This window comes from Mauremys reevesii, linkage group 7 (genome assembly GCF_016161935.1).
Source record: "Mauremys reevesii isolate NIE-2019 linkage group 7, ASM1616193v1, whole genome shotgun sequence".
In the NCBI taxonomy this organism is placed as follows: domain Eukaryota; kingdom Metazoa; phylum Chordata; order Testudines; family Geoemydidae; genus Mauremys; species Mauremys reevesii.
In genome coordinates this window covers 121760896-121783512 of record NC_052629.1, presented here as the reverse complement: position 1 = coordinate 121783512, position 22617 = coordinate 121760896, and the positions used below count along the sequence as shown (strand labels likewise).

Genomic DNA, 22617 nt, shown 5'->3' with positions numbered 1-22617 from the left:
AGCTTGTGCTCCCTCTAGTGGGAGCCAATGAACACCTGCTCCTAAGAGGGGAGGTCAGATGGCTCATGCTCCCAGTGAGAGGGATCAAGGAGGTGCCATGTGGTCTGGCATATGTGGAAAGACTATGTTTAAAGGTCTTCACACTGAGTAACAGTGATGGCTGACATCTGGGTTGCAATACTGTTCTCAGTTTGAAACTAGAGAACAAGCAGTTTGGACATGTACCTTACCTATCTATGTATCTGTCCTAGTACTTACCGCTATTTCAGAGCTGAGAGATGAGCACATCTAAATTTAAGCATTTGAAATATCAGACCAAATTAAAAATCAATTTCCATACAAGTGAACATGATATTTTGGAATGTGTTTCTTGGCACCATAATGCCAAAGACTGCCCCAACCAAGATCAGAACTCTGCTAGATGCTCCATATGCACATAGCGTCCCAAAGAGCTCATGACCTAAACAGACATTTTGGAATGTTTCCTGGTACCACAACATCATGGATCAACTTGTTAAATGAGGCTCAGCCTAGCCCCTACAAAAAAGAATACAATTTTATGAGCACAACTTTTCGTGTGCATCTGTCAATGGGACAGATGTCTTCATGGTCTATGCAGAGGGAAATCCTTCTCTCAGTATGTAATAGTGCCCCCTAGCGAGTGCAGTTTGTGTGTGTGACTGTGGGTGTCTGTGAACACAAGATGGTGGACACAAATCCATAGATGCTTCCCTAAAACTATTTTTTTGGCCCCATTTGTCAATCCTGTTTAACGGTGTATTGTATCCCAGGCAACTCCCAATCATCAGACAGTCATGATGAAAGGAATGAGTGATGCATGATCTTTCCCGTGAGAAACAATAAGCCAATTCAACTTCTTAATGTGTCACATTTTAATGGAAATGCACATATAAAAAAAAGTGATGTTAACAGTGAATCATTTCACCTGAAGCCGAAGGTTACCTTTGCCACTAAGAGTGTTATCATTTCTTTGACGGTTTCTTCAATTAGTTCATCTATTTTTGAATGGTACTGGTGCTAAGAAAAAAAAAAAAAGAGAAAAGGCAGAGGTAAATATTAGCATTGATCAAGTGATGGCACTGTGTTTATTAGGCTCTTCCCCTGGTAAACAGAATTTGTAATAGTATCAGCTAAGAAACAACCAATGCTTCACTGATGTGGATAGTAATTACTTACATTTATACATGATTTTTAATTCAGGAGAATCTGACCGCACTTTCAAAGCATGGGCAAACCTCTGAAATATGCACGCAGCTCCACTGACACCAATAGGAGCCAGTGCTTAATTTGGTGCCGGGACTCAAGCAAATTTTTTACATTAATAACTGATGCAGCAAGCCCAGAGGTGTCGGGGGGCTCGGAACTGCCAGGCCCAGCAGTGCCGGGGGGCTCGGAACTGCCGGGCCCAGCGGTGCCGGGGCTTGGACCTGGCACAGATTAAGCACTGATAGGAGCTAAATGTATGTGTCCAAGGGGGGGATTTTGGCCCTTATAGCCCATGTGTACAAATATAATAGTTACTGCTTCTAGAGCTTTCTACAGTGTTGTACCAATGTTAACTAATTCACTTTATAAAGGAACAATTTAACTGCCTATTGAAACGCAGCCACCACTGGGATAGAATGTGGCAATTTTCCCAGGGCACAGCCACGCCCCGTTGGAGCTTGGGAAAGGCAGCAATGGCCTTCTGTAGAAGGAACGGTAAGGGTGACATTTAAAGAAAAGAGGCTGCAACTGGAATATCCTGAACCATTTGAGGAGCACCGCTGCACTTGCAAAAAGTGCTATAGAATCTGTTAGGCTCCGTTTCAGCAAAGCACTTTGGGTATGGCTGTACTGCCAATGGCACTGAGCTCCCAGCCTGGGTCCAGAGACGTGTGCTAGTGGGGTTTCGAGTTAGCAAGCTCAGAATAGCTGTGTAGATGTTGCTTTGACATTGCAGCGCAGGCTGGAGCTTGGGCTCTGAAGCCAGGGGGTGCCTTAGGATGTCTGAACAGCTATTTTTAGCACACTAGTGCAAGCCCCGCTAGTGCAAATCAGCAGCGTGGGGCTGGGAGGCTCATTCCCAGATGCAGTGGACACAGACCCTTTAGCATGTGTTCAGGTTCAGTGGCACAGAAGCAAGTGCTTAAAGTTAAGCACTTATTTAAATGCTTGTTGAATCGATGCCTTTATGATCATAACATAATCAAGATCTGTGTTTCGTCTCATGCACCTCCACCAGCACAGTACCATTCTGCTAGTACCATTCTGGCCCACTGGTTCAGCATTGGTGCACAGGAAAGAGCGCCACCTATTGACTGACGAGCACCAGTCCTTGCAGCACCTAGGTTTTTCCACAGCACCTCCCGTCCAATACCAACCAGACCAAACCTCACTTAGCTTTTGAGCTCTGAGGCAACCACAGTCCAACGTGGTCTGGCTATAATAGGTACAAAACATTTTTTGGCTAATGTAGAAAAACTTCAGTTAGAGGATTTAATTATAAAAAACCTACATATTCTTATTCTTATTGACAATAAATATTTTCAACATTAAATTTTTATTTAAAAATCAAATGTTTTAAGTAGTGATCTTAGTCCCTATATGCATTGCCACTTGTCTGCATTAATATTGTTTTAAAATGTTAACATCAAATTACATTGAAAGAGACAAATCTGCTACAAACACTAATCATGCTTTGGGGAAACAAAGGCTATAAGGGCAATTCAAAGTGTTGGACACTGGTCCCTCAACATTGACTAGATAGTTTCTATCATTTTGAACTGCTCTATATTTTCTTTTGCAATAAAACAATAACATATGATTACAGGAACTTGGAAAAAAGAAAAAAAATGTAGGACACACTTACCCACTCTTTAGCAAACTTTCAGATGATTGGGGACAGAAATTAAGAGGAAGGTGCAGAAGACAGGAAAAAGAACACATGAAGATAAATAATAAATAACATAAAATTTTCAAAAAAAGGGGGACTTAATTCAATGGGGCCATGAAAAAAAGCAGCAGCTTGTACAGAAACAATAAGCAATGGGAAATGAAACGTGAATAAAAAACTTGTTTAACTGAAATACCAGAGATCGTTACCTGTAATACTTATAGGAGGTAAAAGCGGGGTGGTGGGGAGGAGAGGGAAAATGATCTCACACAGACTGTATGTCTCCGATGAGAAAGTACAAGGACTTGTTTTCATTGTACTTGTAAGCCGGACAGCAACAATAAGAACAATTTTACAGCTGAGTTTCAAGGTAGGTGGACCTGAATTAAGGACTGGAGTCGAGATGATGAGTCTTGGCACTGGACTAGGGCAGGTTCGTCAAGTGGTGCAGCCTCTGACCTCCAAAATCTAGCACCCCTCACAAGCCAGATTAAGAAGCAATGGAGTGAGCATTTGGCTGAACCTGGTGGACACACCAAGTAAAGATGAGAGCCACAAATACCAGAGTGGGGTTTGCCCACTTCCATGTGGACAATTTAGTGGCAGGGGCAATTTAATGGCAAAAGCTATTTTTGTATAAACAAACATTTGCCTTCTGAAGAATTTCTGTTTCAATGTCCTGCTTTGTGGGTCCAAAATCTGTATCAATGCCTTATAGTAACCATAGTTACATAGAAATATTCTTATGTATGTAGCTACATTTCAGTTACTCATCAGAACCTATTTGGCAGTACTTTAAAATCTGGAGATCTCACACCAATCAGGAAAGGCAGCTGCAACTGCTGAGCTCAGGGGTGCACCCAGAGCAGCTGGGTTGAATCCCCGGTCCCGTGCCTTCAGCATACCCGCTGCCGAATTGCTGCCAAATCTGCGGGACCGGTGGACCTCCTGCAGGCAAGCCGCTGAAGGCTGCCTGACTGCTGCCCTCGCAGGGACCGGCAGGGCGTGCCCCGCGGCTTGCCACCCCAGGCACACGCTTGGAGCGCTGGTGCCTGGAGCCGCCGCTGGCTGGAGCTCACCGACGGACAAGCAGGGTGTGCACAGAAGTGCACATGGGCTTTGGAAGACATGGCCCATTGTAAATGGTGACGGGCTGAGTTTAAATCAAAGTTCCATCCACTCAGCTTTAGGTCTTGCATATTAGCCCAAAAGACATGCTTCATTTGCCTCATTAGCATATTATTTTAATAAAGGAGTTTTGTTTGCTGGAGGTGGGGGTGAAGTTTGTTGCTGTTCATTGTCATGGAATAAATCATGGGTTTAAACTAAAAGAATGGCGAGGTGTGTGTGAAAAATACTGGCAAATATATTTTCAGTTACTTGTTCAGTTGCTTGTTTACAAAGCAAATAAGAAGTGCATGGACAGCACTACCATGGAGCCCGAGAAGGTGAAAGATTTTCAGAGAGGGGCCCTATACAGCAAAACATCCATCGCAGCTGCTGTCAGGAAGGGCCATGGCCTCCCCCAGCTGCTGTCCAGTGGTGGAGACTGCTCCTCATTCTGAACGTAGGAGGCCAAATTCAGAGCTGGCATAAGTAAGTGGAACTCCACTGGAGCTAAACCTTAATACCAGGTCGGTATTTGGCCCGTTAGGTTTTTAGGCCAAACTCACACTGTTTATCCTGGGCCCTGACCAGCTCTGCACATCCCAGCTCAGCTCAGGAGCGGGGAATGCTTTAAGCCACCCTTGTCCTCCATTGCTTCTGGGGATGCCATACTCCTGGCTGGTCTCCTGCGGTAAGATTGCCAGTGCCCCCATGTGGGCATGATGGCAGCTGGGGGGCACAAAAAGGCTTTGGCCATGTGTCATCTTTCTCCTGGCCATGCTCCCTAAGCTGGCTGCAGGGAAGGGTGTGTACAAGAAGCTCTAAGACAGATGATCCCTGCCTCTGGTGTTCGCCCCATGGCAGGCAAGGTTGGATTTAGGGCTGCTTAGTGCTGGCCAAGCAGCATGCAGTGGCTGACGTCCAGTCCAAGCCTGGGGCTTCTGAAATACAAAGCATTTCTGAGAAACCTGGCAAAAGTGACTGGGAAATGTCACCTGCTTAATTTTTTGCATGCAATATATTGGCATACCTCTCCTGCCAAAGATCTTGTGTTACCGGCTTTACCTACTTGAGATTCAATCCTGAAACTGAAGATGGAAATCCATTTGACCCTCCCCTTGTAAAAATTACCCAGCTAGGAAAAGGTGTTCTGGATCTGGCACCAAAGGATTTATAAGAAAATGCTTCTTTTGCAGAAGTCTGTTTCATACTCTACAGGTCCTGACATTTCTTAGGAGAATGCATGTGGTTTGAGGTTAAATAATTGATCTTTTTCATTCAATTTAACAAAAACTTTTGAGAGCGTTAATCACAATTCGCTATTAGATAAATGAATAAAATCCACAATCCCTGTACTAAAATTACTCCACTTGACTTCACGTGATGCATATTTTGCCTTGTCATGTAACAGATTATGTGTATGCTGTATTTCTGTTAGGACCATCTGACCTTGGGTATTAAATAAAAACATACTAGACCAACTGAGAAACATTTAATACATAAATTTATACCCATTGATGTATTAAAAATTCAGAGGAAAAATAAATATTTAAGATGGTAAAGTATGTTTACCAAATGTTTTAACAGCTGCCTTTAGATATAAGGACATGGAAATGAGACGATGGGTATGTTTTCAATAGAGTAATACTTTTAAAATGCATCAAACAATTCACATGTCTGTAAGATAGTTTTAAAAAAAGGGCTTGTAGGGGAAAATGCTAAAAGTTAGGTCAAATCATAGCTCAAAAGAGTTGGTCTATACTAGTGTGTGGCTTTCACTGTGATAAAAATTGATGGTATGTTTCCAAGCAGTGTCTAATTTGACTAGAGCTGGTAAAACTATGACATTTGAACAATTTATTTGACAATTTTACCCCTTTTTTTGTTCATGAACAACCTGCCAACAGATCACAATTTGTATGAACTTGTTTGCTATTTGTTGTTGGGTGAACAGATTTTAGATACACACTGAACCTAAAGGTTATTCATGAGCTGTTCATGGAGAGAAATTCACCTCTGAGCAGGAGTTCAGCACAAAACCTTTGAACCACTTAAAGCCCTATTTTTAAAGAGTTAAGAAAGACTTAAGTGATGCAGAAACCTTATATGGCCATGTGCATTGCGGGGAACTTCACCCACAGTGAGTTATAACCGGGTGTGAGAAGGCCAAATTGATATCTGGTTTCTGATTTGGTGGTTACATGCTTTAGTCTTTTTGATGACAGTCTCTAAGTTTAGCTTAGAATTGGAATGGAATCGCTGGCGTAGCGTTTCTGGATACAACAATTACAAACACACACACACACTCTCTTTCTCATATTTTAATCTTTATCAACCTTTTCATCCTCCAGATATAAATGGTTCAACCCAGAGGTTCACACAACTTCAAGAGGAGGGGAGGTAGCCCCCAAAATGGAGTGGTGTGAGCAGAGAAGGTCAAGATGAGGGTAGGAACATTCATTAAAAAGAAGCAAAGCTCAAGGAGGCTGTATGAGTACTGCAGTCCTAAACAGTAACGTATGCACTGATAATTTACATCTGATTTACAGGTCTATTAGTGCAGCTATTTGTTAAAAACATCCTAGCACAGCAACTGCTGTTTCACACCATCGTTATGTTATCTCCAAGCTACTCTACCAAATACCTTCTTAAAGAAGCACACAAAGATTTCCAGAGACTTATGCTTGCTCTTGGCGCCACAGAGAATAGTTGAGTGGCTGAGTGGGTTGAATGCAGGGCTTTGATCTCTGAAGATCTTAAATTTGTCTCAGGCCAAATGGTGGCCTCCATCATACACTGACACATATAGTTCAAAGGAAACTGCCGTATTGAAGGATGTATGAGGAAATATACACAACTCCTGCCAACACTACTTCTGGATTTAGCCAGTGCTATCAGATCCCTGTGTTACTGGGTAACAGACTTGACCATTTTTATTAACATAACTAGCTAGCCCTGCAGTATCCCATGTACTGTGGGAGTCTGCCTGAGCTCAGAAATGTCACTCCTCCCACTAATTTAATTCACTAAGGTTTAGTGCTTGATTTGCAGTGTATCGAGGAGTAGATGAAGGTATTCGCATTGCAACGCTCACCCTCCTGGCTGATAGGAAGCAGCCAACATGGCTGTTGTCGGGTTGAAGAACTGGGGGATAAAAGGAGGAGATGGAGGGCAAGAATGGAGAAACAACCGGAGAGTGGAAATGTTGTGATTCCACCAACCAGCCTAACAGCCAGGCCTTGGGCTGACGAGAGTCCATTTAGTACATGCCCTACACTGGATAGGTGGCTGAGGAAAGAAACTCAACCATCAAAAGCTTCAAACTCCCCTTCCCCCAAAAGAGAGGGTCACAAACAAAATGTTACAACTGAAAACATAAAAAAATAAAGGACAATGGGCCTGACCCAAAGTCAAACTCCCACTGACTCAAATGAGCTTTGGGTCAGACCCTTAAGGAGGATTATAGATCAGAGTGAGATAAATAATTAAAAAGAACAAACAACTTGCAATGATTTATTATAAATTCCGAACATGTAAAGCTGTAGTGGAAGATCTTATCTAGGAGACACCCGTTGGCAACAGGACAGGAGATCCAAGCAATAGTTCTGAATTGATTCGAGCCTGGCATATGAATATATAACTTGGCTTAAAGCCATTGGAGCACAATGAGCATGATGATGCATTTAATCTAGCCCAATTTAGCGTGTCTTTCTACTTTGAATATTAAATACAGAATTTTCAGCCTGCAACAATGTCTCTACAAGGAACAAAATAGATCAGCAGGTGACCAAAACTGGATTGTTTTTGAAACCTTGAGTCATTAAGAACCTGGACAATTGGGATCATAAAACTTGCTGATTTCAGCCAATATTCAAGGAAGTCAAACCAGGTGGAATTCAAATAAATTTTAGGAAGTTGTCTTTTAACAAAACAAACAGTTTAATACTTTTGTTTTCTTCCTGTTTGTCTACTCAAAATAATCATATCTTATACATTTGGTGACTACATGTAAATATCCAGCTTTTTGGCAAAGATACCTCTGGCTCCAAGGTGGAGTTAATGACTCAATAAACACATTCATCATGCATCAGCAGGCTTTAAAGATACCTTACACACCCCACAATCCTTGCCAACCATCACTACTAAATGACTGGAATTCTGAATGTCCATATCCATTAGATTTATTTGATGGAGAGACCCTGAATATTCATTGGCATACTCTATACGGAAGGCTAAAATCCACAATTGTTAGAATGTTTCTGAAACTAGCAGAATAGGAGATGGGAAAATTCATTAAGTTTTCTCTAAATTATATAAAAAATAATTTGCATTTTTACCTCTTGGCCCATTTCCATACTGCAAAGTTTTGTTGATTGAGCTTTGGCATCAACCATAACATTAAACATGGTGCATATTGACTGAGGGACTCGGAAATCTGTTGATCGACTGGTTTTTTGCAGCTTTACTTCAAATGCAATCCTGGTTCTATTAAAGAAAGTAGGAAAAGACCATTTCAGTTGGTGTTTAAGATACTGTAGCTAATAATATGTGGAACACAATGCTTAGTGAAAGAGAAAATTTAATGCTACCATAAATGATAGAATACAATTATTTCAAATGTGTTTTACTAAAAATGATTTTCCAATTTAAAAAGAAACACTCTGTGCTACGGATAAGGTGTGTAACGGTCTCAGAGAAACTACTACTTTCTCATACTTGGTAAGCAGTGTGATGAGATTACAAATAGAAGTGTTAAAAGTGTACACCTATAATTTGGACTGTTTTGGCTAATTTATACCTACAGTTGAAATGCAATCAAACAGTAAACGTGATGAATTAAAGGAAATTCTGTCTATTGGTACACAATACTAAACACAGATGATACAAACCTGTTAATTGCTTAACTGGAAGGCCACTACTGGATTATTGCAATTCTATCTTTTCACAGTGTTATTGCTTGCCTGAATCTTTCTTTGATTTTGCAAACCTACCAGGATACCTTTACAAAAAGTCAGTTGTAAAATAGTGCATGTGTGTAATTACACACATACAAATTCTGTTGTCCTTGCTAAATTTTATTCAGTTAAAATTTGAGTGGGAGTTAAATTTTTTATTTCAATAAGAGTTTTGTCTGACTAAAGACTGCAGGATTGGTTGACAATAATTTTAAAATACTTACTGGGCCATAAGTGGCTCCAGTATTTCATATTAGGAATACTCCTAGCATCATGAGTAATGTCCCGATTCCTGAATTCCCTGAATGCAAAACGTTAGAGGGACTTTGTAGTTAAGGGAGTACTATATTCATTATTAGAAATACAACACAGAATCACTACATCAGTGGGCCTGGACCAAGAAATTAACAGAGAAGCCTGGAATCAGAAACAAATAATATCAATTACAACTAATACCTTTGACCTTTAAGGATCAGAAAGAGCTATGGAAGTGCAGGCTGATATCTATAAATGAAGCTCCTGATTCTGCAATCAGATCTGTATGAGCACATGGGCCGGCCAGCTTGGCTCTGATAGCAGAGTCAGGGTTTTGACAGGGGAGCTCAGTTCCCCCACACTGAGATGCAGCCACTTGTGAAACGTGGCAGCTGTTCAACGGTGCACAGCAAGAGTTAGCTGTAGGTCAGAGGAAGAAGTGAAGAAAAATACCACGTCAAACTGAAACTGCTACGGAAATACAGGTTGACAGAATGAGCCAAATTCGCAATTGGTGTAAGCAGGGAGCACAGCATCATTGGCTTATGCCAGCAGTGGATTGAGCCTGATGTAATTACCATTACCAGACGTTAGCCAAAGCACAGGGGTTAGCACCCTGATGTTGACACTAGGTGATCGAATCTTTAAATGAGCAGGACCATCGTTTTGTGTCTGCCTGGAAAGATGAGCATGATCACGCCCATTTCTGAAGCATCATCATGAACTGCTCTCTAATTACAGGAAATGTATTTAAAAGGGAAACGAAAGTATAGAACAGAAGGACTCTGAGGTACAGAATACCCCAAGTTACTCCCCAAGGAATAGCAATGGAAGGGCTAGTTATTTTAAAGGAAAGAGAAAAGAAATATCATGGTCATGGAGCCGGGAGGCACCCTGAACGGCCAGTGAAGAGCAGAGCACTGTATTGCACGGACACATGCAGGTAGGTGAGACAAGTCAAAGCAAACGCATGGAGAAGCAAGAGAAATCCAACCCAAGAAGAATCCTCTTTACTGCTCAAAGGACTGAGCCGCAAGCCAGCAGCTATCCTTCTTCAGGGATAATCCTACACTTTTTCTGTGGTGTAGAACCGCTAAACTCCACTTAGTTATTTCCTTAGTCTAATATTTACCATTTATATAATGCTAACTAGAGGTTCAGACTGATGCATCTATTTTCAGTTTGCTCTTAGAGAACAGAGTCAGACAACGGAAAGAACTGAAGACACTCAGCATTTATATCCGACAATATACCGGCAGAGCAAGAAAGAGGAACTTTTCTAATGCCACAGGTATCACGATCATCTCAAGACCTTTAAAGAAGGCACAACATAATTAACGAATCTTTATGACCTATTGTGCAGTTTGCATCTGCAGGACAATATAGAGTAAGAGACTTCACTAACTTGACAGTTACACGTGCCTTTTGGATGATCAGGAAGGAGACTTTATCAACACCCAAAGGTTTACATGTGAATGAAGATCTGTACCTCTGTGGGAACAGACCTTGCTGTGACCTGGGGGACAGTGCTGGGAAATTGATGCTGGCTGTGGGCATCTCACATCTGCCTCTCTTTTTCCCTTTTCCTTCTTTGTTTTGCTATGGTGGGGAAGGTTGACCTTGCTGGCCGCTATGGCCTTCTTGCGACATGGCAGTGGTGCAGGGAATTGGCAGCAAGAGGCTGGTGCTGGGTGGCCCTTGTACATGTGGATGCAAATTGCCTCTCCCCAGGCTGGCAAGTGCTGAGAGCAGGGGTCATTCCTACTCCCTCACTGGCAGCGTGCAGTGCTTCCTACTCGCCCTCCCTTGGGGTCTGGAAAAGGGACCTTTTAATGGTGTTAATATAAGGGAAGCGGGACATTGAGTTCTGAGGGATGACTGACTTCATGAGTTTGAGATTTTTCAGACTGGTCCTCGCTCACAGGCTCAGGATAAATCTGATCACAGTATCAGGGACTGGGAAAAAGTTTTTGCCTGCCAGTGCACCGATATGTTTTCTCTACCACCTTTGTCCAGAACCTCCTGCAGCGAGATCCGGTTTGTACAGAAGAATGAAGCACTGATGCCCAAAGGCAGGTCCCACCTTGGTTGCAAAAAGGGAAGTTGGCACCTTAGCCTGCAATGGCGCAGATCAGGATAAATTCCCTTGCGCAATGCTACAAAGACTGGGGTGTTTGCTGTTAATGCAGGCAACTTGAAAGGGCCCTGGCCGAGCTCAGCTTGAGAAGGTAGAAGCTGCCAGAGCCACCTCCTGTAAAATGGCTGCACAGAGTTCAGAAGAGATGTGCTGAAAATGGTGGGAGGAACAACAACGAGCATGGAGGAGGGCCTTACTTCCATATGCTGTCGGGGAGGGGCCTCTTGTGCACAGAGGAATCATGTTCCTCCCAGAGGCTGAGATAGTTTGGGGGCTGTAGCATGGGAAAATGCATCTCTTTGGTGTCCATGACAGGATGGCTCTCCTCAAGTTTTAACATTACCTGGCATTGCAGGGCTAATTGGCTGCCAGATAACCCGCGGTGGGAGTTACTGTATTTCAATAAAAGCTGTGGGCTCTGGCCTTTAATCCAATTATCTGTACGCTGTGTTTTATTTCACAGCAGCAAAGCAACCCTATAACCACCATTTGTTCTGAGTTCCAATTTCTGAGCCCAAATGTCTGCACGTCGTGAATGGGGAGGTTGTGGATCCAAACGGCCAGGAATCAGAGAACATTAAAACACATGCTTGCACTTGCAGTGCAGCCAGACAACGGTGGCACAGAGCCACCTGCACATACCTGCTGTGGCTTTCATCTGCCTCTACCTGTTCTTTTGCCATTTGCTTTTCTCAGGCCAGAGGAAAGTTTGTTGCCTTATTGGGAATAGGCATCGTCTAGAGCCTACATTTAAAAGATGTTGCCTTTTAGAGGTCAATAATTTGCAGAGATAAAAAGTGTGCTACCACCAAGCCTGTCTTGGATGGAAATAAATTAGGGCTTAAAAAGATAATGGCTGAAGTCAACATGAAAGGTAAAGTACAGCCCCCTCTCTTCTAATAAGATAGGGCAACCCCCCCACCCCCAACAATTTATTGTGATCTGCTACTAGAGACCCTTCCAGTTCCATTGTTCAGACATACCTCTTAACACAAGACTCGATCATGTCACTTGCCATAAGTTTTAGACGCTGTTCTAGGTGCTTTCCAAATTCTTCCTCAGGCCAGTGTAAATCCCGAATGAAGGTCTGTAGGGCATCAAGTTTCCAAAACAGATCTTCAGAGGTTCCTGATCCATTGCTGGCAGGGTAAAATGAAAACAGAAGTCAGACCCAGGACCCTGCTATTGGAAACCTGATGTGGAGACCATTCTTGTACAAGTTGAGGGCATACAGTGGCTTAATACACAGAACAATGCTGGGTAATCTCCATCATCAGGCTTTTGAGTTTTACCATACATTTGCCTAGTCTACCTTGCTGTTATAACTCACAAATCTTTCCAGACCAGATGATAAGACAAAATTATGAATTACGCACATTAACTGGAAAAAGTGTGTATGGTAAAAATCAGCCTTAGCTAATAACCACATTGACATATGTGATTATTTAAAATTAAGGCTCAAATTTGTAGTAGAAAACCCTTGACTGACAATAACTACAGTACATGAATGTATGCAGTTATTCAAATTTAGGGTTTCATGCATTTTTTTCCTTCAAATGATATATTTTTAATTTTTTTCCCCAACATTTACCAGGTAAAGGACAGTGCTAACAAGTGGTGAGCGAGGACACACCTTATCTCTTGAACAGCTGGAAAAAAATCAGGGTAAGTCAATTGAACTAAGAACACTAGACATCTCATGTGAAAGAGTTTTGGTTAGGTTGACTACTCCACATCTCACAGATCAGCCTCTTGCGAAGGCATCTACAGGACAACAGATTTTTTTTTTAATTTCTATTTTTTTGCTATGTCTTTGGTCTGTTGCAAAAGTCTGAATTCTTTCCAAAGTGCATAGTCTTACCCACTCCTCTGCACAGATGGGACGCTTCGGGCTCGTTGTGTATAGCTACTTTGGTTCTTTTTAACTATAATTGTGTCTAAAACCTCCACTTAGAGAATAAAATACAGGCCTTGATTGTGTTTTGTTGGTGCAGAAAAATTTATCTATAACCCTTTTCTCTCCCTCTCTTTTTTTCATGACAATTACCAAGAGATCTTCAAGCGCTTTAACCCCCTCCTCGCATACCACGAATGCTAACACAGTAATTGATAAGATGTTTGACACACCATGCATTACCACTTGTGCTGACATCATCTATAGAAACGGATGAGGAAGGGTGTTTCTATTGTGACAGATGCCAGCTGCATTGAGTTAATGCTACAGAGGAAAATATAGCCGATGCATACATGGCTACTGCCAGGTGAAAACCATACTCCCAACATGCTAGAGGGGTCCTGTGAGGCTTGTGCTAACAAAGGTAACAATTTAAAGAACGAATCAGCTCAGAAGTAGGAACAGATGTATCTGACACTAAGGGAGAGGTAACACTGAAACAAGTCCTTAATAATGAACGGTGAGTGGGTACAAGGGAATTGGGACACTGAAAAGATAGAGAATCAGGCATTTCCTTAAATGGTATCTTTAGTCAAAAAACTATTTTGTGTAACTTCAACAGCACAGCCCCGAGAGTCAACCTATCTACATTTGTAGTTTCTTCTGTTTGAGACCTATGTTTAGGAATAATTAAACTTTTTCTAATCTAATCCCAGTTTTGGAACTGCATGAATTTATGTTTTAAATAATTAAATACACATGAATGCAATAATTGGTATTTATTACAACAACATTATGACACCCATCTGGTTTCAGAATTTTCAAAAAAATTACTCTCCGTATTTTTTTCTTCTTTTGAACAGCTCATTATTAGGTTTTCCTGGGAGGAAAGTAATATTCTATGTTATGTCCAAAATGAACTGTTCATTGTTAGTGAAATAGCACCAAAATTGCTTTGATCACATAGAAATTTGCAAAATGCTTTTTACACTTAAGCTCTAGTTTTATTAAAGATGATTGTCAACTTTACTGTCATGTCTTGATTCTTATCTTTTCAAAAACAAGATCACAGAGCATGCACAGAGAAAAAAGTAATACAAACTTTCAAGTATTATTTACAGATACTGCCTAATCTAGCCTTTAACACAGTCAACTTAGCATGAATATGAGTTGTATTTCTTTGAAACGTAAATTACTTTAATATTTCAATTTTTTTTAAAATAAAAGGTCACTGGCTTTGCCTCCAGTTCATTAGTATTAGTATAGAGCATATCAGTAGGATCCAGGTGTAGATGTAAATTACGTGTAGTTTCCTGTACCTGGACCATTGCCCCCCTCTGCCACCCTTCCTGCCCAATAAAAAGTCGATGTTTATTGTTACTGTGAGACTTTTCGTCTTTGGGTAAAGTTACAATTTATTCTTAAATACAAATTGTTAAACAAATCAATTACCATGTCAACCTATCAGCAGCTCGGGTATAAGAAAAAGATCAAAGCATGATATACAGGGGAGTTGCATCTTACACGGGGGTTAGGTTCTGAAGCCAGCGCGTAAGGCGAAAATCGCGTATAGTCAAACGGTCATTGAGTGGAATGGTGGGCAGAATCGCCCGCACTACAGGTACAGTATTTAAACTGTTCTTTTTCTCTTTGTTGTTTTGTTTTGCCGAGTTAAAATTGCGTAAGTTAATGTGCCTATGATGTGACTCCACTGTAGATCTGTCAGACTTTGTTTGTTTTCAGGTTTATTTAGATTGCTCCGAGTATTGGTTTACCAAGCTGTGCAGAGCATGCAGCTCAGGGAAGGGAACCGAGCAGCAATTTGAACACTGCCTCCCTTTCCCTCTTTGGGAAAGCACATACCCAGAGGGATGCGGGGGATGGTACTTGGGTGGCTAGACTGAGTCACCGGCCATGCCACTGCGGACACACTGCTACATGTAAGTGCTAGCTCGAGGAGAGCTAGTGTGTGTACGTCTACCCGAGCTGGGAATTACATTTCCCAGCTGCTGTGCAGATATACCCTGAGGTGCTGCTGCTTGGCAAGTTATTCTGGGGATCCCAACCCTTAGCAACACAAAAAACTTTGCTGAAAGCACATGCTTAATGTTAAGCACATGTGTAGCCTTACTGACCTCCATGGTACTCGTGCTTAAACGGACATGTGTGTTTGAGGCCATGATTCAGAGAAGCATGTAAGCATGTGCTTAAAGTTAACCTTCCTGCAGTGGGTTCCTTTCATGAATTGGGACCTTGGTGCTTTGCTGGCCTGGCATGGCCTGGCATTTCTCCCCTTTCAGCTTTTAAGAGGGAAGAAAGGATGGGGAATGGATGGTCACAGAAGGAGTGAGGGAGTAGGGAGAGGCCATCTGGGGCGGTGCTGGTGACTTTGAACTTTCCTCAGGAGGAAGGTGGTTTATGAGGAGCAGGTGGGTCAGATTTCTGAGTCAAAGCACCAGGGTGTGCATACTGCATGGCTGTCAAAAAACAACAGGACATGGGCAGCTCAGAAACTGTCCAGTATCCCTGTGCTTTGACTGGCTGAGATAATCCTTCTGCCGTGTCACACTAGGTAAAGTTCAGCAATTTGAAGTGAGAACTTAGAAAGTCTCAATTTTTATGCTGGTAAATGTTATTAGAATGATGGCCCAACACTAAGTGGCAGCTTTGTTTATCCCTTTGGGTATCAATCTCTGGCATCACTCAATGGCTGTGACTGTTAAGGGGGACCCACCATAATTACAGAAGTCACATGACCTACACTGAAAAACACACATCTATCATGCCTCTTCATTGAGTATGTGTCCTACATCATAGGACAGTCACAAGGTTAACAATCTTGTGTTAGGCACTGGTTATTACATACTAGTGACTTGGGCCCTGTTTGATTTCCTACGTTTGATTCAAGACATTTGGAATGATTTTTAAGTATCGAGGCTGGGATGGAGGTTCTAGAATTCAATTACCATTTGGGCTCCCCATGTCATGCATAAGAATCCTTATAGATGTCTCCCCCCTTTGTTTGAAATATTGTACAAGAATTCCAGGCAATAAGGAACTTGCAGAAAAATAAAAACTCACTTTTAGATCTACATCTGGTCCATGGAAATTAGTCAGCTTGCACTGCAGTTGGTTCTTCCTATCGTTTGAGACATGTCAGCTTATATTTACGTACTGTAGTTTATACTCCAACAGGACTACAGCCCACTATCAACAATTATTTTGTGAAGTGAGACGCTTGCTCAAGCTTCCAGCGGGCGTAAGACAAAGTCTCAATATTTATAAAAACTTCTAATGTACATGCCAGAAATACATAAGGGTTGCCTCATTTAGTAAAATATCTAATTATCTATCTCTGTCACTCTTTTAAAGTTATATATAATGCACAGAAACAAACAACACATATCCATGCCAAGATTACTTTAAATTTAAATGAGATCTAATGTGAACTCAATACACACTCAGAATCATATATAGCAGCCATCCATGACGGTGCAGAAAAGCTAGGCATTTGTGGGATGCCTAGTGGGATGTTAACTGGTAGATTTGGTACTTTAGGGAGATTCACATTTGGTAGATTCACATTGGGCAGATTACTTGTTAAACTCCTGTGGAAGAAACAGACAGAAAGAAAAATACCATAACAGTGACAATGCAGATGTAGCAGAAGCACGTGACACTCATAAACAAATCTGCAAAGTTCACAGCAGGACAACAGTCAAAAAACTAAAGCAAAACATTTCAGAAAGAAGCATGAATATGGAAGGCTTAAGTGTGGTTATTTTTTTAGTCTGTGATAAAAAGCAAGTTACCTAAAAAAATTAACAAAAGAAGAAAAATCACAAAACCGCAAATTAACAAACTACTCAAACACCCACACGAAATAACTTAATTTACAGGTCCTGATACAATTTCAGAGCACAGAAAGTAGCTTTTAATTTAAAAATATACCACGAGCAAGCAAATCTGAATTCTTATATCAACATTTAGATTGGATGGATATATGAAACAGCTACACTGAAAGACCTATCAGGAATTTTAAAGGTTTTGTGTTGGAATCAGAGTTGAAAGTAGTAAACACTGAGGGTGAAATCCTGGCTCCACTGAAATCAATGGAAGTTTTGCCATTGAACTCAATGGTGCCAGGCTTTTATCCTTAATGAAAACTCTCCATTTACCCTGCTCTCTCCAAATGTTATAGATTTGTTTTCATTTGGAGCACATGAACGCTGCTCTGCCAACCAGAAGAGAAAGATTCCAATCTTGCAACTGTATCCATGCATGCAGACCCTTGTGGGGCTCCGCAGGTACAAGAATCTCCCTGTGTGTCTCCGTTTGCTAGATCATGGCCTAACGGTCAGGGAGGAGGAACACTTTATAATGTGCACTGACATCTAGGTGTGTGTTTTCAGTATGGTATGCAGAGATTTATGAACAGATCCTGATTACTTAGCATGAGATTTGTGTGCGAATGTTTCCCACTTGGAAATAGGGCCATGGGATGTACTCAATGGTTAATTTCTGAAGGACGTATAGCTGGGCATTATAAATTTAATAGCATTATCAAGACACATAATTATTACATGAAAGAGAACTTTTAAAAAATGATTTTGTCTATCAAATACAAGGTGGTTTAATGTAATATGCTTCCCAGAAACAACGTACAGTACAATGACGCTGCATGCCCAGGATTTCCAAAACATCCAGAAACATTTTAATGTCCCTACATTGGTAAAATAGTTATAACCGTATTTTAAAAGCATCTCATCATAACAATATTTTACATGAACATGGGGTTTTGGTATCTGGAAGATGTAGAATTTGGGAAGTTTATTCCTTGCGCTATCTGATCAACAAGACATAAGTCATTTTCTGAAAACTCTCTTTCTGCTTTTACATAGCATATTATGGCATAAACCAAGAAAATTCTTTACAGCCTCATTTCAAAGGCAAATCCAGAAGTCCCGACTCAATTTTTATTGTGTCTTTATTCCCACTGGGAGTTTGAGGAAGGAGACAGTAAAACCTGAGTCAGGACACCAGATTTAATGCTTAATTCTGTAGCAGTGCAGTCAGAGGAAGCTTTGCCAGTGACTGGAATTCATGCAGTTTCAGGCACTTAGCCTCTAAAGTTTATGAGATGTTTTAAAAATTAATCCAGCCTTAATTGTCTGGCTCAGCAATATGAACACAGAGGGTGGTCATTCCGGAACTCTGCTTTGGAAGGTCTCTTCCACTCCCTATACAGCTATTGTCTTCTAGGCAGCTTTAACGGCCATACTGCAGAACTGTATAATTTCATGTTCTCCTCTTCCAATGGAGCAATTAAATTATATTAGCAATTTTCTATAGGTGTAAATACATTTTTGAGCTGCATTTCTTATGGTCAATCTTATTATATCAGAAAACAAAGATACACATAATTGCATCAACAATACTGGATATAAAATTGCTAATGCAATAACACGTTTAAACCGTATCGTTACAAGAGTCAGCCAGTAACTGCATTTCAAGGCATTAGTTCAGGCACGGGTGCCAAAGGCAGCACACGAGCTGATTTTCAGTGGCACTCAGACTGCCTGGGTCCTGGCCACTGGTCTGGGGGGCTCTGCATTTTAATTTAATTTTAAATGAAGTTTCTTAAACATTTTAAAAGCCTTATTTACTTTACATACAACAGTAGTTTAGTTATATATTATAGACTTATAGAAAGAGACCTTCTAAAAATGTTAACATGTATGACTGGCACGCGAAACCTTAAATTAGAGTGAATAAATGAAGATTCGGCACACCACTTCTGAAAGGTTGCCGACCCCTGCATTAGTTACACAGCCAAGAGGCAGAATGACTTGGATTTCCATTCTTAACTTTTGAACAAAGTTCCACCTCCAGGGAAAAATACAGTCTAATGTCATTTTGGGGTGAAAAGATGCTTTCTGATTTATTTATGTTTCTGGTAAATTTGACTTCACACTATCTGCTTGTTCTCCTTGTGAATGAAGAAACATATATAGGAGCCTTCTCATGCAACAAAACCATCCAGTTTCCATTCAAGATGCGTATATGCCTCTTAAAGTGAATATGATTTTCAAATGATACACCTATTTCATAATGACTGAGAAATTGTTAGATCTTTAGGAATGGTATGTCCGTGTAGTTAATATTAATATTGAATAAATCAAAAATAGCAAGGGATGGATAACATATAAATGTATAAGGAAGAGCAACTGAAAGAGATTAGCCAAATGGTGAACACATAAATCAAAAAAACCTTTATTTTTAATACTAAAAATTCAAGAAGACACTTAGTGTCATATTCATTAAAACATTGTATTATTAAAATGATTTTCCACAGAAAATACTATACTGTACTCACATTTAAACATTTTTTTTTACACAACACATTATTTTGCTGATGCTTTGTGGCCCTTGCAAAGATAAGTTACAACTTTTAACAGCAAAATAATGTAGTGTATGTAGTGTAATGTTAACACACAAGGCCTGATTTTGAAAAAAACCTTCTCCTTTGCATTCACAATTTTGCAGGTGCAACTGATCTCATTTACACATCTAATGATCTGATTTGCCCCTGCAATCAGGTAGCTAGATCTGTAAATGACATCAATATCATCCATAAATATTTGTGTCTGCATTTATTCAGGCCATAAAATTACAGGTACAAAATGGGAAGTTGCTTCTAAAAATCAGCCCATATCTATTTTAATACAAGATGTTAAATTTGGCCCCAATCCAGCAGTCTGATGGAGGTGACACTCAGCTCAATAGTGGCAGAAGGTTGGTTGGTCTACGAGGATCCAGTTTCAGAACTGGGGCCTAATGTATGTGATAAGGGACGTTCTGTCAGATTGTACAGATTGTAGAGGGATCGCTCAGTGGTTTGAGCATTGGCCTGCTAAACCCAGGGTTGTCAGCTCAATCCTTGAGGGAGCCACTTAGGGATCTAGGGCAAAATCAGTACTTGGTCCTGCTAGTGAAGGCAGGGGGCTGGACTCAATCATCTTTCAGGGTCCCTTCCATTCCATGAGATAGGTACATCTCCATATATTACAGCTCATTTTGCATTGTTCTTCTATTTACTCCCAATTTTTTCTATTTTCTACATTTCTACAGTTCATACCTCCATTGTCTAGCTATAAAAACCTCATCACAGCCACACTATCAGTGACTAATGGCATCATTGTATTGTACCCTATGAAAATAAATTAAAAAGTTCACTTTCCCTGTTGTAGTATTGACCAAAGAAAACCAGTATAAATGCATAAGAAACTACATAATAAATGCCATACTATACAATTGATATAACAGAGTGGCCAGAAAACCATGGAGTTTTTATTGAGTTAGCCCACCTAGGTACAGAACATGTAAATAAATTAGAGACTTGTTGTTGCTTAAACGTTCAGTTCCCACAGGTACCCTGAAATCACTTACTGATCCGCTAGATCAGCTGTTCCTCTGATTCCTCTAGAAATCCTATTTGATTACTATAAATGCTGAACCAATCCAAGTGGTAGTCTTTCTACAAAGGCTTCAGTACTAGGGGCATATCAGTGAAGTTAGTAGCAAAATCTGTGCTCTGTCTGTGGCTTGATGTCTGGTGTGGTAACCGTAAATAATATACACCTACAAGAACTTTTTCTTGGCAGGCCACTTTTCCCCAGAACATCTCTCTAGCAGGACAACCTCACCTGTTCTGTCTGACTTGCTGATACTCTCACTCTGTTTAATTGGTCACAGGTTATATTAATATATTAAGGATACATTTATAAAGGGTTAACAAATGATTAACAAATGTTAACATCATTAGCAGTATGTGTTTTGGAAGGTTATAGGTACACGAGTATAAAGCATTGTCGATAGTTAGAAGTCATGGGTATCATAACAATACCTATCTCTTGTATAGTGCATCTTCCCTCAGTAGATCAGAGAGCATTAACAAAGTGGGTCAGTATCATTATCCCCAATTTACAGATAGGGAAACCGAGGCACAAAGCAGGGAAGTGCTTGTCCAAGTTCACCCACTGGGCTAGTGGCAGAGCTAGGAACAGAAACCATATCTCCTGAGTCACAGTCCAGTGCTCCATCCACTAGCCCACCCTTTAAGGTTATTAGCCCCCTTTTACAGATGGGGAACAGAAGCTCAGAGAGATTAAGTTGTAAGCAACCTGTTGGACTCTATAACAATCTATAATAATTGATGGACCATTTATTACAACATCTTATTTTCCTTTTATAACCTGCTTACCAATAAATCCTTAATAAAGTGCAGCCATTTGGTTGGGTTTTCAGTGTGCAAATTCAACTTGCAAATTGAAAAGAAGTGCTGAGACCAACCGTCTTGTATTAAAATCCAGTGACTTCTACAATGTTACAGAAGATACTTTTCTGGTCGTTCAGGTGTCCCAGAAGAGATTTGTACAATTTTCTACCAAACCAACTCAAAAGGCCAGCAGTGGTCATTACCTGACCGTCTGTTCAAGAGGACCTCGGCTGCTAAGTGCTCTGCATACAGTATACATTTAGGTGTCTGGTGGTTGCTATGTATTTCAGAGCTCACTGAGAAGCTAGTGGAAAAAAAGCTAAGGGCATGAAGCTGCCTCTCTCCTTACTTTACATACTAAACCAATCTGCAAACAGATCTAACTGACACTCTGTGATAGGGTTTGCTGTTTCACTTTGTTTAATTTCCCTGCGTAGTTTTGCACAGACATACTAGCTGTGCAAACTGTTACAGGGCAGGTAACCCATGCTCATAAGTTCTATAGCTACTCAGAGCTTGTGCAAAAGAGGCAGATTACACAGCCCTCATGAGAAAATTATGTGGACATTTTTTTCTTCAGTGTTTTCAATATTTAATGGCATCTATCTTACTGTTTATATGATTCTATACCCAGCTAGTCGTAGCATAAGGTGAACAGTATCCAGCAATGAAAATATAAAGATGACATGCTTGTCTACTGCCATCTGGTCAGGTTATATAGGAACATATACTTCAGCCTTGATTGCAAGCATGAGCACAGAGAAGCCTTTAAAAAAGACTATGCTGTGGAATAATTTCCTGGCTGTCACGAGGTAATGGAATTTTACTCTCACAATTTGATGTAAAGATCTAAAGCAGGATAGCAGTAGACATGTATTCTGCTTCACCTCTTCAGGCCAAGTTGAAAGCCTTTCTTCAAAGCTGAGTAAAGCTGTGCAGAATTTTCCAAGGGCAAAGATGTTTTATGTTTTTAGCAGTATCATTTCCACTGTTGCTGCTACATTACTATGCAATAGTGTAACAGGAGAAGGTCAAGTTAGTGTCTGTTGCACTGTTGCAGTATTAGAATGCTATTTCTTTCAGACTTTCTTGTGA

General features: G+C 40.7%; 1 protein-coding gene across 31 annotated transcripts in view; it reads right to left on the bottom strand.

Annotated features, from left to right (window-relative positions):
* The window catches only part of CADPS (calcium dependent secretion activator), a 359086-nt gene that overhangs the window by 46596 nt on the left and 289873 nt on the right, over nucleotides 1–22617 (bottom strand). For 13 of the 31 annotated variants that reach the window (XM_039482401.1, XM_039482397.1, XM_039482398.1 and 10 more), the window contains 5 exons: nucleotides 16706–16852; nucleotides 12334–12489; nucleotides 8341–8488; nucleotides 2873–2887; nucleotides 964–1038 (listed from right to left, as the gene is read on the bottom strand). In XM_039482401.1, the coding sequence (XP_039338335.1) occupies nucleotides 964–1038; nucleotides 2873–2887; nucleotides 8341–8488; nucleotides 12334–12489; nucleotides 16706–16852 (541 nt within the window). The remainder of the gene's footprint in view (nucleotides 1–963; nucleotides 1039–2872; nucleotides 2888–8340; nucleotides 8489–12333; nucleotides 12490–16705; nucleotides 16853–22617) is intronic. The other 18 variants (XM_039482408.1, XM_039482410.1, XM_039482424.1 and 15 more) reach the window with 3 other exon arrangements.